Here is a 15,000-nt window from a genome sequence, read left to right as displayed (position 1 = left end):
CGAGTTTCTTCAATTGGAACCTTGGGAAAGCAGTGATAGTAAGAGCAAACCGTTTCAGAATATGGGGATGTACGGACTTAACATCCTCCTCCGTTCCTTCACCGCCACTAGAAAAGATTACCCTGTGTTAATATGGATCTCAAGAGTGCATAGCCTAAAAATAATGTGGAAACTTCATCGAAAATCCGCGTAACTTTACCAGTGTTTTCAAAGGCCCCTGAGGCGATTTTGTGGTCTCTAGTTTTCCTCATACAAATAACGTGGAAATCCTGTTTACACGTCACTGAAGGCATAAAACACTCCTAATACTGGACAGGGGAAAGTCCTTATGTTTTGGATATTTGTTTCAGTGTTTTATCACGTCACAAAAAGTAGTTCATTCCAGTCTCGGCGTCTTTCTTTTTAACAATTCTTCAATATGAATCACACGTAAATATTGGACCACAGAGTGCTTGCCTCCCGTTCTGCCCATGAATATTTAGCTAAACTCTTGTGTTTCCAGACTCAGAGAGTGAAGCAAACGCAGAATTAACTCCAAAAAGATCATCAATCCCCCAAAATGTCTCAAATACGGCGATGGTTATTTACTCGACCACGGTCTAGCCGGACTGTGTACCCGACGATCACAATGCCCAACCTCACGTCATCACATATGTCTCCTATATCAACATTTCTCTCCATTTTCAGGGTTTTCTGGGCAATTCTAGATGTGTTCTACCTGAAATGCACATACGTATTTCGGTAATAGGAGGGAGAAACGAGGAATGGAAGTTTGTATGGGAGTGGGAATGGGAGAGAGTGTAGCATCACGGTGTTCATCGTTCCTAGAGGCACAACCTCACCCCCCTCACGGCGGAGTGTTGGGAGGAGGCCTGGGTCACGGCCGTGCCTGGGTTCGCTCCCTACTGACTGGCGGTGTCCCGATTTATGTAATTAAGTCATATAGATATAATTCTCTCTCTCTCTCTCTCTCTCTCTCTCTGAGAGGGGAGCTGCATGGGTTCGCTCCCTACTACTGGTGCCCCGATATGCGGCGAAGGGTTCGAAATTGTTTTGGCGACTCAACAAACACTGCCGGACACCTGACTGTCACAGTGGTCTGTCCTTCACATGCTACTGCTAATTCCTCACCCAGGCAAAGTGTGTGTGTGTGTGTGTGTGTGTTATCTTAAGGTATATGGAAAAAATTACTCTCTCTCTCTCTCTCTCTCTCTCTCTCTCTCTCTCTCTCTCTCTCTCTCTATATATATATATATATATATATATATATATATATATATATATATTTTTTTTTTTTTTTTTTGTTGCAGGGGGGTGTATCTGCCAAACATGCATAGTATAGGAAAATATAATATTTGTGGGATGAAGCTCACAATAATGATGCTCTCGCTCTCTCTCTCTCTCTCTGTAGCAGTTCACTTCAGTTCTACTGGATACTATCTTTAATGCTAAAGTAACCTTTTTATAAGCAGTCACACACACACACACACACACACACTTCTCCACAGCCACATGACCCCATCATGACATCAGCATCTTGTCCCGCCTTTTGTTCTTGTTCAGAGAATTCCTGCTGGCACCTTTCTCTGCGGGATTACTCTCCCTGCACCTCCCTCTCTCCTCACCTCTGCTTCGGGGTATATAAGCCGGCCAGGACACCAGCAAGCACTCACTCCCTAGCTCTTGACTACTGAGGCACCAACACTCCTCTCCTACAGGTAAGCTGGTGAATGTGGTGGTGGTGGTGATGCTGGTGACATGTTTAGGTATAAAAGAGAAATGTTGCTCACCATGTCTGTGTGGAATCATTCTGTCTTGTGTAAAGTGAATGGAAAGTCTGTCTGTCTGGGTTTTCATTAACAAATAAAACAGTTCAGAGTTCCACGTGGATTTGTTGCAATAACGGATCACTTTTCCCTCCCTCAGCAGCAAGATGCGTACCTTTGTGGTGTTCTGCTTCCTGGTGGTGATTGCTGCCACCACCACCTCAGCTGTCCCCGCCCCAGCCCCCGCCGCTGCTGCCTTGGGACCCCCTGCAGGTATGACCATTCCTGCACACACACATACATACACACACATGCACACACACCTCCCTGAAGTGCAAAGAAACTACTCATTATCTGAACTGACCCTGTCCCATCTCACAGCTTTAGAGATCATGTAATTTTTGAGTACTTCTACTACTACTACTACTAGTGGAGGTTAACTTGGTACCTGGATGACATTCCCAGATCCTATGCCTTTGTGGTGCACTGGGCAAGCTTCCATCCTCTCTCTCTTCACCTGAGGTTTCCACTGCTACATTCACTCCTGCCACTCCTACTCTGCCTTCCCTGAAACATCTAGAGAAGCCACTCACTCATCACCATCCGTACTAAATATTGCAGAAAGGTTACATAGACATATTAATGAAGGTGATCATGTGGTATTTAAGGTCTGGGTCAAATTGAGAGTGTGTGAGTGGATGTGTTGTAATGTGTTCTCTGCCCTACAGCTATTGATGCCTTCATTCCCCCAGCTGTGAAGGCCTTTATTCCCACTCCAGAGGAAATTGCAGCACTCAGCGCACTACACACCACCACTGCAGCTCCTGCCACTGCTCCTAAAGGTGAGTTGTGACACACTGACACCATCACTGACATCATCCTCATCCATTTTGTCTAATCTTTTAAAGCTCCCTGATGACTCAGTACTAACAACCTGATCACTGTGTCCATTCATTCATCTCTGTACAACTCTGTGTGAGAACCAGTTGCTTCCTGTATCATCTTTAAATACAACTTTACCATTACTACTCATCGCTCATAACTCAACATGTACTTTGATGTCTCCCACAGCAGCATAGAGGCAGCAGCAGCACACACCTTGCCAGCCACCACTTCACCTGCCCTCGGCTGCCTTGCTTCCAAGCCTCCACAGCAGATGACAGACGGACAATGCTATCGTGTCAAAGTGTTCTGCTCTCCATCTAACCTTGGGTCTATGATGGCTCGTGCACTACACTAATGTATCTCATGGATTTTTTTCATTTTTTAAATTTTTTCTTCTGAATTCATGAATAAAAAAGCCTAAGCAATATGTTGTTAGTACTTTTCCTCTCAATATATCTGGATTTTGTTGCTTGACTTTTATGCCAAACATGATTCAGGTTCTGCATCACAGCCATGCATTTCCTGCTGCACCGAGCAACAGTTAGTGAGGAGGAACCTTTGCCTTGCCTGTCCTGTCTCTTGCTATGTATCAGATAGCACAGCAGACCACATAAGTCTTCTAGGGGCCAGCAATTCTACTGCCATTTGTTCTTTGTTTGAAATTTTTAGTGATGTGTTAGCGTGAGTGAGTCTGGGCTCCAGGGTGTGCTGGTGTTGTCTTATTGCACCAGTGAGGAGAAAGTGTGAGGTTTGGTGCACTCAATAGCAAACAGTTCCAGTATAAGATTTATTGCTGGCACTCTGCAAGACACCAGATTAACAGCTTTGGCATACACACACACACACACACACACACACACACACACACACACACACACACATTAAAACAATGAAGGAAGAATGACAGATGAAGAACAGAGAATAATAATTACAATAAATTCAAACAAAAGTTGCATAAACTATTATTTAAAACAAAACAATCTAAAAAAAAAAAAAAAAAAAACAGGAAATCATAAAAATATAATGAAAATAACAAAGAAAAATGTAATTAAACAGAATGACTATAATAAATTGTGAAGCTGAGTCAGTAGGGCACAGCTGAGCATAGTGAGGCCAGCTGTTACAGAGGGCAGCCACACACCTGAAGCTCTGCCTGCACCACTACACCCTCCAGCCCTGCCTTGTGTCTTCACCAATCATTTTTCTCAGCGGATGATTAAGCAAAGCGGAAAACCAGCTTAACCTAACCAAACTCACTCAAAACACACACTAGTAACGACAAGAGGGAATATTTAATTTCTTTTAAATTATTGCAACAGCGACCATTAACACCAGAGACGAGACAGCAGGGAAGGCAGCCACACTGTTTCTTTGGCCAATCTTAAGTTAACCTAACCACATTTAAGTACAAAATTGAGTAAAGCTGAGTCTCCTTCCCTTGACTAGTAACACACCACAATGACCGATCTCTCCTCATTCACCGACACAAAATGGAATGTTCGTCTAATAATTAGTTACGTGAGGAAATGTTCGGTAGCTACAGCACTGGCCTGGACTTATATTTTATTCCTGAAGTGATTAAGTATATCACACCAGCCATCACACAAATATGTACTCCACCACTGAACTGTCCGATCATTAACTTGTGTGATCTAGTAATACTCTACAATATCATGGAGTGCCTGTGTTTGTTCAAGTCCTTTGTTGATGCATTGCTTCTACTAACTTCCTGTCCCATATTTATTTTGTGTAGTCTAGTAATAATCTTCAACAGTATGGAGTGTCTGTGTTTGTTCGAGTTCTTTGTTTACGCATCACTTCTACAAACCGCCTGCAAACTGAGTAAACAAAGACATGAGAGGGACTTGATGCTAGACCCCTTATACTATACACCCCTGACCCTCACACCTGCTAACTTGATAATAAACAAGGCAGATGAATATTAACCTCTTCAATATTATGACACTTTTCCATATTCATTCTGGTTACCATTTCATCAATTCATACAGCTTCAGAAACTTATGTGAGGGATTAAAATAGTGAAGACTGGCCATTAATCCTCCGACCCCCATTGAACCTTGCTAATGTCAATAAAATCGTCTAATCATGCACAAAACTCATGGTAAAATTGCATCCCGGTACTGAAAGGGTTAATATCTGTCCTGAAATTACCAACACCAATTCTAACACTGAAATCAACTTAGTATGAGAAAAGATCAATGCCTCAGCCCTAACATGACCCACCCTGACCATCACCTATCTACCTACACACCAGGCTGGCACTCTCATACAAGACGACCCAGACAAACCGCAACCTGCCAACTGTGGAAACAAGGCACATATGTCACAGTCTGTACATCATGACTACCTGACTCACAAAGCACACACAAGGCACTCAAGTCTGTCTCAGCACCACGTCCGGCCACAGTCTTGCACCACGCGGCCTAAGAGATAGTCTGGACTCTCTGGCGCACCACACTCTCCTCCTCACTGCTTGTGCTTCTCTTTGGGCCTGGGAATCCCTCTTCTTCCTCCTCCTCCTTCAGTGTCACTCCTGCTAAGGGAACACCATCGCTACATCACCATATAATACTAGTTTTCATAAGTCTCAGAGTGAAGGTGTTAAATACTACTACAATAACTATAGCAGTAATAATCATCACTTTCATTAACTCTTTTCACTACAGATGCATTCAATTGGGTAAAGTGACAATACTTACCCTGTGGTCTAGAGGAACTCACAATCTCAAAGTCTTCTCGGTCGCCAGGCTTCTCACCAGCAGGGGAGTCTTGGCTCATCTAAGGCAGAGAACAAAACACCTTCAGCATTCATCATCACAAGCAGAAGAGTGTGAAGCTTACCTATCTATATATCAGGTCACCAATACCAGAAACTTCTACACACTCACACACACCATTCACACACACACAGCAACACACACACACAAACATACTCTCTCTCTCTCTCTCTCTCTCTCTCTCTCTCTCACTCACTTGATTGCTCTGGGAGTCACTGGGTACCTTTTTATCTTCACCCTTGGCACTCTTCTCATCTGGTTCAATCTTAAGCACCCTTGAGCTGGGAGCACCACCACCACCACCACCACCACCACTGCCACCATCATCCTTGTCTTTATCCTCCACCACCTCTGCAAAACACAAAGGAGGTGAAACAAAGGTATATTCAAACTGCAAGGACAAATTCTCAATAAGGAGCAATTCTCACACATTCACAAGGTATTTGGTGACAACTGTTGGACGGAAATGTACATGAGGTCAGGGAGGAGGAGTCTGAAGTCCCCACAAACTCATACACTCTCATACTTACTCATTCTTACTCATACACTCACACACTCATACACTGTGATACTTACTCTTGACTGGTGGTGAGGCGATGTGTGTGCTGATGATTGGGGCACTGCCATTAGGGAAGGACACCATACCCTGCCCAGAGACACTCATTAGTCCTGTCAACACTACTTGCTACACTAAATAAAAGAGTTCTGCACTGGTTCTACTTGTCAAATTATTTACAAGACATTCTATGATACTTTTAAATCCACAAAATCATGAATGAAAAGGTAAATAAGTAAATAATCAATAAATAACATGGTAGCACTCAAATAATCTTTCACCAAATACAGACTTTAGAATTTGATGTATAAAAAGAACCAATCACACACTCACAACATCCAGTTTATCATAAGACAAAAAACTAGCCACTTTCTCACCCTTGATGCTTAAACAAGAAAGAGAGAGAGAGTGGACCATCTTAGCCCTCAAATCATCTTTTACCTAATACAGACTTAAGAATTCAATATAAAAAAAAAAGCTACTCACACACTAACATAAGACAAAAACCAGCCACTTTCTCACCCTTGAAGCTTAAACAAGAGAGAAAGAGAGAGAGAGAGAGTGGGTCATCTTACCACTCAAATCCCCTTTTACAAATACAAACTTCAGAACTCACTATAAGAAATACCTACTCACTCACTAACAGACAAAAAAACCATATTCTCACCCTTGATGCCTGAACAGGAGAGAGTGTGGGCCCTGAAAACTGGTACCAGCTGAGGATGACAACAGCAGAGAGGAAGACCATGCAGATTCCAACACCCACAGCAGCAGCACTCAGCGGGTAGTTGTACATGAAGTAGCGCAGCCCAGAGAAGGTAGCGTGGATCCTCATCTGGGCCGCATACAGCTCCACGTGACGAGAGGCAAGCTCTATGTGGACTTCTGACAGTGGAAGCAGCTGGGAGGGACAGTGGTAAAGAGGGTTAGTTATCGTGACAGTAAGATGGACGAGAATACAAGAGAGAGATGGGAGAAAGAGGAGGAGGATAGAAAAGAGGAGGAGGGGAGGAAGATGAGGAAGAAGAGAAGATAGGAAGATGTAAGAGGATAAAACAAGAAGATGCAAGCTAGAAGAGAATAGAACAGGAAGAGAGAAGAGAGAAAAAAAAGGATATGAGAAAGAGATAGTAGGAAGATAAGGATAGAAGAGAATAAGAAGGAAGGAAGTTGAGGAAGAAGAGGAGATAGAAAGATTTGAGATAGAAAGATAGAAGATAGAAGAAAAGAAAACAAGAAAAAAAGAGATGGGAGGAAGATGAGAATAGAGAGGAAGAAGGAAGGAAGTTGAGGAAGAAGAGGAGATAGGAAGATATAAGACGATAGAAAGATACAAGATAAAAGAAGAGGAAATGAGAGAAAAAGATGATAGAAGAAGACAAAAGAGAGGAAGAGGATATTTGAGTTAACAGATCATCACTTAGTACACTTTTACACACCTCTCTTTCACTTCCCTTCCTTATACACCCCACCCTAGCAAGTGTGTATGTGTATGTGTGTGCATTATCTACTCTTCTTGCACTCCAGCCTTCCTTACACACACCACCCTAGTATGAGAGTTTTTCCTTTATTTTTACCCAGGAGAACCAGCCATATGATTAAAAAAAGGGCCTAAAGGTACCAGTCTCCTTAATCTTCCTTGTCATCCTCTCACCACTCACCGGATCCTCCTCGTATTGAGAGAAGAGCTCCACTGTGACCACTTGCTTCTCCTCCTGCAGGCCGTAGAGCAGCAGAGGGGCAAACACAGTGGTGGAGATGATGTGTAGTAGTTCGGATTTGTAGCGGAGCATTGCAGAGCGGGACGACTGCCTCAGTGTCTCCCCTCCTTGGTTCTTCATCTCCATGTTCAGTAGAAACATTCCTAGAACACAGAAATGCCTCTCCTTAGCACTCTACACTTTACTCTCTCGCCACTTGCCCATGTGGATATATTTACATTATATACACTTCTGAGAGAGAGAGAGAGAGAGAGAGAGAGAGAGAGAGAGAGAGAGAGAGAGAGAGAGAGAGAGAGAGAGAGAGAGAGAGAGAGAGAGAGAGAGAGAGAGAGAGAGAGAGAGAGAGAGAGAGAGAGAGCAATCTAGCTGTGAAAAGACAAAAAAGGTCAACAAACCAAACCAATAACAAGAAAAAGCACAAACACAAACACACACACAAAAAAAGGAAAAGGAAGAAGAAGAAGAAGACAGGAACTGAAGCAAGGATTTCAAGCAACAGCGAAGAAGAAGAAGAAGATAGACACTAAGCAAGAATTTCAAGCAGCACTGAGGAGGAAGAAGAGGAAGAGGAAGAAGATGACACTGAAGCATGAATTTGGAGCAGCACAAAGTCAGTAAGGCACCATTAGACCAGCACACCATGACACAGCACCCCTCTGCCTTTCTGTACCTTCCCCCAGTTTAAAAAGTAAGGAGTAATCTTCACTAGTCACCCCGCTGCCTTGCACTCATCCCTTCCATGATCCCTCACAGCGCTCCAACGTCAGGCTTTACTGAGAAATGAGCGCTGTAATTACCCACCATGCTAACCTACTATTGCTTCATCTCTCTCTCTCTCTCTCTCTCTGGTACATCAAACATTACTTTCACCACTCTCTTTCTTCATATCCTTGGATTTTTTGTGTCTCAGAAGAATGTTATCTATTTATCTATGTACTATGCAAGCAATGCCACACACTCACACACGCACACATTCTTATCCCTGTTGGTTCCAGGTGGAGAAGTCTTATGAGGCACCCTACAGCACCCACAGCATTTTCATTAGTAGGATGTGCAGCGAATATACTCAGGAAAGCACAGAAATTCATATCACTTGCTTTCATAGGAGAAATATTCCTGATTTTAAGCTTTCATCCATTGTACAAGTTCTTTTTCTTCCTTCTTGTGGCAACAGAAAATGTGGACACAAGTTCTTTTTTCTCCCAGTAACCCAAACCATTCTTCTACAAGCATATAAAAAAGTTAAATGCGCACTCTCTACCGAACATCATCTTACGGCAAATAGTTGACACACACACACACACACTATACACCACACAGACAGTCAGGCAGGCAGGCAGACACCCTTCCATCAACACACCTGGTCTTAATGATACACCTGCATTACCTATCCGCTGGTTGACGGGCGACTCAGGCATCTCCAAGTCCACCACCACTCGGTACTTCTGTCCCCGCACCAACAGGGAGCCTCGCATGGGGTCCAGCACAGGGATCACTGCACTGGGGTTGCTGCAGATGCCCGGCTCTTTCTCACACGACCTGCAGCAGGGAAAATTATTGGCAGTGCAAAGAAAAGCTTACACATCCATGAAAAACTGCTTAATAGAAGTTAATAAATTGAAATCCACAATGCATAAAAGTAGTGTAGTACTGAATAGGGTTAAGGAATGATGCTCTTTGCTGTGTAAGGTGAAGGAATACGTATTTTATTAATCACTAGCCACTCTAAGATGCCTTTCCTTGTTCCTTGGCCACCAGACAATACAAAATCTATTCCTTTTTTATCTCACTCTTATAAGACTCTCAATATTACTTTTAGTGTTGTGAACTGTTCCATACAGCAGTGAAGAGTTTCAGAAAGCTTAATACAAAAAAGTTTCAAAAGATGTTAGTTTAATTAAAGGAAGAGTAATGTAGCAGTGAACTGGTTGAATGAACAGTGCTTATGACAGTTACCAATAGATGGATGAAGGAACACAAACACTAACACCCATACGAACCGGATATCCCACACCACACCAGCACCAGGTAGAGTGAGGGGGCATACCTGAACTGGAAGTGGATGGGCCAGGTGATGGACTCCTGCGGCATGAAGGTGAAGTAGAAGGAGGTGTAGAGGAAGACGCTGGCCCAGAAGATGACAACCATGGTGGCGCTGAACACCACCATGGAGTACACCGTTGACTGCCATGACTGTAATAAACAATTGACTGTCATGATGAAAAAGAAAGAAAAGAAAATAGCAACAGAATGACTCAATAGATAAATTTGCAGTTTGAACCAACATAGCTTATCTAATATTTCTATTTCCCTATGTCTAACAAGTTTGGGAACCTCCTTGGAAAGTGGGCTTTTAACCTAACCTAACCCCATTTTCCGATAGGGTAAAATGAGGTTAGAAATGCTCATAGAAGTGTGATCTAGACCGTGAGAATGTGTATGGTTACGTGTGGTGTATTGGTTCAAACTGCAATAATTCCACTCAATATAGTAGCAACATTAACATTTTCATTGTAAGGTGGTAGGAACTGAAAAATAATAATAATAATAATAACTGAAAATAGAGCCAAAACCAGCATTCTATTATTCTTTTCACTTCCCCTGTTGCTTTTTTAATGATGCACAGTCGATCACGATTTTAAAAGACATTATATTTTCCCACGAAATACACAGAATCTCTCACAATAAGCATGCAAAGGTTATTACCATCACTCCAAAGGGTCTACCCATACCAGGGCTGGTCACGGCTCACCACTGATACGGCGTGAGAGAGCGAAAGAGAGGGAGATGAGAGCGCCTATACACACTGGTAGCATGTTATCTTCATTATCTACAGAAACCTCTAATTAAAGCTCCAAGTGTTTTCACGGATGTTGTTATGATTCTAGTGATAGATTAATAACATTTCTACATTATTAACAAGAGAAATTGTCTTGAGATCTCGCTCGGTTAGCTCTGTGGCCTTAGAAAATAGTGAGGGAGGAAGTTTGACAATACGGTGTTAAACTGCTATCAAGAGAGAGAGAAGCTAATGGAGAGATAACTGGCGATACACGAGATAAAAGAGCATGTCCATGATTCAGAGGAGCACTAAATCACTACCTGACATCCTGGAATAAAGTAACAAACGCACCTCAAGATAGTCCTGTGCCTGTCTCCTCTTGTTAGACACGTAGCTGCCCAAAAGTTTGCTCATGGTGGCTGGCGGTCGACTCGAGGCGCTCACACACTCACACACTCACAGACGCCCTACAAGTGAAGCTGTCAGTCTGTCATCCAACACTCAAGCCTGCTCATGTCACGCTGCTCCACTCTGGCACACTCACTCACTCTCACTGCACCTCAACCAGCCAGTGTGTGAGCGAGTCAATCTCCCCAAGACTCCCATCCCAGGCACTCAGGGTATCAGGCAGCTTCCCCCTCCCCTCGTCCTCCTCTTCCTCCTCCTTCTCTTCCTTCCCCCGCCAACTTGCCAGATTTTCTTGCTTCATTCTTCGTGTTTGTCAGTAATTGAAGGAGATTAAGAGCCGCGTCGGGGAATGTGGTGGTGGTGGTGTCACTATGCGGTGCAGGAAATGAGGAGAATTCAGCACTATTTCCTGAAGGAGTTTTGAGCAATGAGAAAACTGGCGGGAAATTAGGGGAAATAGGAGCAAGAACACCAGATACCAGTTTGCTCATTGTCACCAACTGTCACCTGTCACCTGTCACCTGTCAACACACATTAGACTTCAGAAGGAAAGGAATTTTATAAGATTTGAATAATAATATGATTAAATGAAGTCTATCCTACACGACAATACTACACAGGGTGGCTTAGCTCACCACACACACACACACACACGATGGCATGAAGCAGTCTCTAATATCACAACTACACTAAACAAGATGAGATGTATAAATAAATACACTTAAATGACTCATGACAGCAACAGTGCAAGGCCGTCCCATTCCGCCCTCCCCCCCTGCCTTTCCCAACACCTCGCTGTCTGTCGCTTCAAGTCACCCCGTCCCCAAAGCTCTTTTAAACCCATACATATACCTCTAGAAAGCGCCACGTATAGGTCTGACTTGATATATTTCGTTGATCTTCAGTACAAAAGCAGATACCATTAATATTCTGAAGGATAAGACAGTGTAGTGGGTATGGTATGTAGTATAGCTGTTCCCCACAAGCTTACCCGACTCGGCCACCACTACCAGAGCTATCATCCGTATATCAATCACTCAAGGGCACCGGATAAGAATTGCCAAGAGTGAATCATCCTCTCATCTCGCACAATACTCTCTCACGAGAGAGAGAGAGAGAGAGAGAGAGAGAGAGAGAGAGAGAGAGACGTACGGGATGCAGGCGCGTGATCTGAGGCGTAAAGAAAAACATCATATGGCGCGGGTAGAATTACTAGAGAGAGAGAGAGAGAGAGAGAGAGAGAGAGAGAGAGAGAGAGAGAGAGAGAATTAAACCGCTACCTCTCCCGCTAAAAACCCCGTCAACTGTATCGAACCCAGACATGTGACGCCGCGGCCTGAACACAACTGAAGCACAGAGCCAGCAGTCCCCAAAACGAGTACTACATTAACTACCTACCCCGCCAAGCACCACAGAGCCAATGCCAGAGTGCCAGCCAGTGCCAAGTTGACGTTCAGGGAGTGAGGGTGTGCCGAGTGTGTGTGTATCAGTGCCTTCCTCACATTTCAAAGGGTATTCGACTCTTTTTGTATATTGTCAGCCAAGAAGTCGGAAAATTTGGTTATATTATGTTCAGTTCTTGTAATTATTCATGCGGTGTGTGTGTGTGTGTGTGCTAGTGTCAGTTTAATATCTGACAGGTTACTAAGCAGTTCTCATCTCTCTCCCGCAGCAAATCTAATCATTCTGGAGTTAATATATTCTTAATGATACGCTGAGTGTGCGTGCGTGTGTGTGTACGATTCAGTTTAACATTGCATACGCTACCGAACACTTCTCTCATATTATTACCGCGTTCACCACGGAATCGAATACTCTTACAACACTACGTTCGGTTCTCTCACAACAGCTTTTGGTGAGTGAGAAGTGAGTGTGTTTGTGGTGATTTATGCAAGGGCTCCTTTGTATCCGGCGGTGAAATAACCCTTTCAATACAGGGACACATTTTTACCTTGAGAATTGTGTACGATTATACCATTTTATTGACATTAGAAGGGTCTATAGAGGTCGGAAGATTAATGGTCACAGTCTTTACTATTTTAATCCCCCACATAAGTTTCTGAAGCTGTATGAAATCACCAAATAGTAAGCAGAAAGAATATAGAAACGCGTCATGCTACTGAAGGGATTAAAAGCGTGGAAGTCAAGGAGGGGGCCGCGGGAGGGATATGGGATTGAGGCTGCGTGGTGAGGCCTTGGGGAAGAGTCTGTGTGATCTCGCCAAGTTACAGCAAAAGTGATAAACACGGAGGGAGAGAGAGAAAAAAAGTGTGCGTGTGAGTGTGTGTGTATTTGGAGAAGCCATGGGGAGAAATGTATATGATTAAGTTACAAGAATGATACAAACATACGCAGTGAGTGACAGAATACCAGAGAGAGAGAGAGAGAGAGAGAGTGTGTGTGCGCGCGACTAACGTTTCTTTGACATGCATGACTCATTAATTACAGCACAAGTGGAGATAGAAAAAAAAATAGAAAAAAAAAAAAAAACATCTCAGTACAAGTTTTACCAGTTCATCTCCAACTTCAGAAGCTCAACGATCGAGTAACACTGCAACTCTACGCGCAGCACCCCCACTACTTCCAAAAGGCTCTCACTGAATCTACACGGGTTTTTACGGGTGTTTTTTTTACGGCTCTAGTGACGGATTAACAACATTTCTACATTACGAACAGAAGAAACACGCTTGAGAACCCGACTGATCATCTCTGTGGCCTTTGAAAATAGTCGTGGTGAGAGCAAAGCGTTTCCGAACAAAAAGTGATATATACCTCAAGACACAGATGTAATTCCTGACCCAGAGAAAGAAAACTGAAGGCAGAAACACAGTAAGACCATCAGAGGAAACACGAGGAACTATTAGTCGCATATTACAAGACAGGTGTCAAAATGCAGGTGTGTAGAAGAGGGTGGCGTGTGCAGGTGTGCCTCGCTCTGGCTCTCACCTGCTTCACTGTACTTGTTCACGCCCAGCCAGCAGCAGGTATGGCTTGCAACATCTGTCTTTTGGTGTGTGTGTGTGTGGGGGTGAGAAGTAGGTGGCATGAATAATGAGTGTTTTTTACTCTCTCTCTCTCTCTCTCTCTCTCTCTCTCTCTCTCTCTCAAATGAACAAAGAAGTGCGTTTAGTGGAAAAAAAAGAAAAAAAATATAGAGTACACCTGGGAGGAAGAGGAGGTGGAGGTGGAGGAGGAGGAGGAGGAGGAGGAGGAGGAGGAGGAAGAGGCGGAGGAGGAGGAGGAAGAGGAGGAGGAAGAGGAAGAGGAGGAGGAAGAGGAGGAGATGGAGGTAGATGTTTTGAACGCATGAAAACCTCCACACAGGACTTAGTTGTTTTGGCAGCCACCCCCCTTATCTCCTACCAGACCTCTCTCTCTCTCTCTCTCTCTCTCTCTCTACGCAGAGTATAAACACATCTTAAGTGAACGCCCACGTAACTATTTAGTCTTGGCTTTCCTCCTCCTCCTTTTTCCTCCTCCTCCTCCTCCTCCTCCTCCCAACATTTCACCTTGTTCTCCTTTCCTCCTTCTCCTTCTTTTTCCTCCTCCTCGTCTTCCAACATTTCACCTTGTTCTCCTTTCCTCCTCCTCCTCCTCCTTCTTTTTCCTCCTCCTCCTTCTTCTCCTCCTCGTCTTCCAACATTTCACCTTGTTCTCCTTTCTTCTTCTCCTCCTCGTCTTCCCCCTCCTCCTCCTCCTCGTCTTCCAACATTTCACCTTGTTCTCCTTTCCTCCTCCTCCTCTTCCAACATTTCACCTTATTCTCCTTTCCTCCCCCTCCTCCTCTTCCTCGTCATCCTCTCAGTGCACTCATATCGTTATCTTCTTCCCTCTCCTCCTCCTCCTCCTCCTTCTCCTTTACATCTTCCCTTCGCTATTTTCCTCCTCCTCTTTTTAATTATCTTTCCCTCCTCCCTTCGCTATCTTCCTCCTCCTTCTCCTCTTCTTTTAATTCTTTCCTCCATTTTCCTTTTTCTTCTCTTTCCGTGATCTCTTCCTCCTCCTTTACAGCTTCCCTTCGCTATCCTCCTCCTCCTCCTCCTCCTCCTCTTCTTCTTCTTCCTTCTCTTTCCCTTCATTGCCC

At 43.8% G+C, this 15,000-nt stretch overlaps 3 protein-coding genes across 14 annotated transcripts in view; 2 read left to right on the top strand and 1 right to left on the bottom strand.

The window, feature by feature from the left end:
* Positions 1 to 11,165, bottom strand: part of LOC123500303 (seipin-like) — a 21,977-nt gene extending 10,812 nt beyond the window's left edge. The window contains exons 1-9 of one of the 8 annotated variants that reach the window (XM_045248992.1): positions 10,860 to 11,165; positions 9,774 to 9,919; positions 9,087 to 9,265; positions 7,667 to 7,869; positions 6,673 to 6,906; positions 6,026 to 6,095; positions 5,646 to 5,800; positions 5,372 to 5,450; positions 3,486 to 5,208 (exon numbers count right to left, since the gene is read on the bottom strand). In XM_045248992.1, coding sequence (XP_045104927.1) covers positions 5,096 to 5,208; positions 5,372 to 5,450; positions 5,646 to 5,800; positions 6,026 to 6,095; positions 6,673 to 6,906; positions 7,667 to 7,869; positions 9,087 to 9,265; positions 9,774 to 9,919; positions 10,860 to 10,922 — 1,242 coding nt within the window. In that variant the 5' untranslated portion in view covers positions 10,923 to 11,165 and the 3' untranslated portion in view covers positions 3,486 to 5,095. Of the gene's footprint in view, positions 1 to 3,485; positions 5,209 to 5,371; positions 5,451 to 5,645; positions 5,801 to 6,025; positions 6,096 to 6,672; positions 6,907 to 7,666; positions 7,870 to 9,086; positions 9,266 to 9,773; positions 9,920 to 10,432; positions 10,581 to 10,859 lie in introns of those variants that run through there. The other 7 variants (XM_045249000.1, XM_045249010.1, XM_045249017.1 and 4 more) reach the window with 7 other exon arrangements.
* Positions 1,561 to 3,076, top strand: LOC123500392. 2 transcript variants are annotated; one of them, XM_045249118.1, is made up of 4 exons: positions 1,561 to 1,718; positions 1,927 to 2,039; positions 2,495 to 2,608; positions 2,838 to 3,076. In XM_045249118.1, the coding sequence occupies exons 2-4, from the start codon at positions 1,934 to 1,936 to the stop codon at positions 2,843 to 2,845; spliced, it is 228 nt and encodes a 75-aa protein (XP_045105053.1). In that variant the 5' UTR covers positions 1,561 to 1,718; positions 1,927 to 1,933; the 3' UTR covers positions 2,846 to 3,076. The 2 variants fall into 2 exon arrangements, with proteins under 2 accessions (XP_045105053.1, XP_045105057.1); XM_045249122.1 differs by having other exon boundaries at positions 1,564 to 1,718; positions 2,841 to 3,076.
* Positions 11,166 to 12,282: 1,117 nt separating the features above from the next.
* Positions 12,283 to 15,000, top strand: part of LOC123500361 — a 9,645-nt gene continuing 6,927 nt past the window's right edge. Inside the window, exons 1-2 of one of the 4 annotated variants that reach the window (XM_045249088.1) lie at positions 12,283 to 12,428; positions 13,447 to 13,900. The gene's annotated coding sequence lies outside the window, so the exon portion shown is untranslated. Of the gene's footprint in view, positions 12,429 to 13,364; positions 13,901 to 15,000 lie in introns of all 4 variants that reach the window. The other 3 variants (XM_045249077.1, XR_006673302.1, XM_045249080.1) reach the window with 3 other exon arrangements.

The sequence above is a fragment of the Portunus trituberculatus genome, chromosome 8 (assembly GCF_017591435.1).
Source record: "Portunus trituberculatus isolate SZX2019 chromosome 8, ASM1759143v1, whole genome shotgun sequence".
Lineage (NCBI taxonomy): Eukaryota > Metazoa > Arthropoda > Malacostraca > Decapoda > Portunidae > Portunus > Portunus trituberculatus.
This window is presented reverse-complemented; position numbering and strand designations above follow the sequence as displayed.

What these genes read in the sequence shown, in the direction of transcription:
- LOC123500392 (XM_045249118.1), top strand. Translation starts at nt 1,934, where the DNA reads ATGCGTACCTTTGTGGTGTTCTGCTTCCTGGTGGTGATTGCTGCCACC. An exon ending in TGCCTTGGGACCCCCTGCAG is followed by an intron (nt 2,040 to 2,494) that starts GTATGACCATTC and finishes TCTGCCCTACAG; the next exon opens with CTATTGATGCCTTCATTCCC.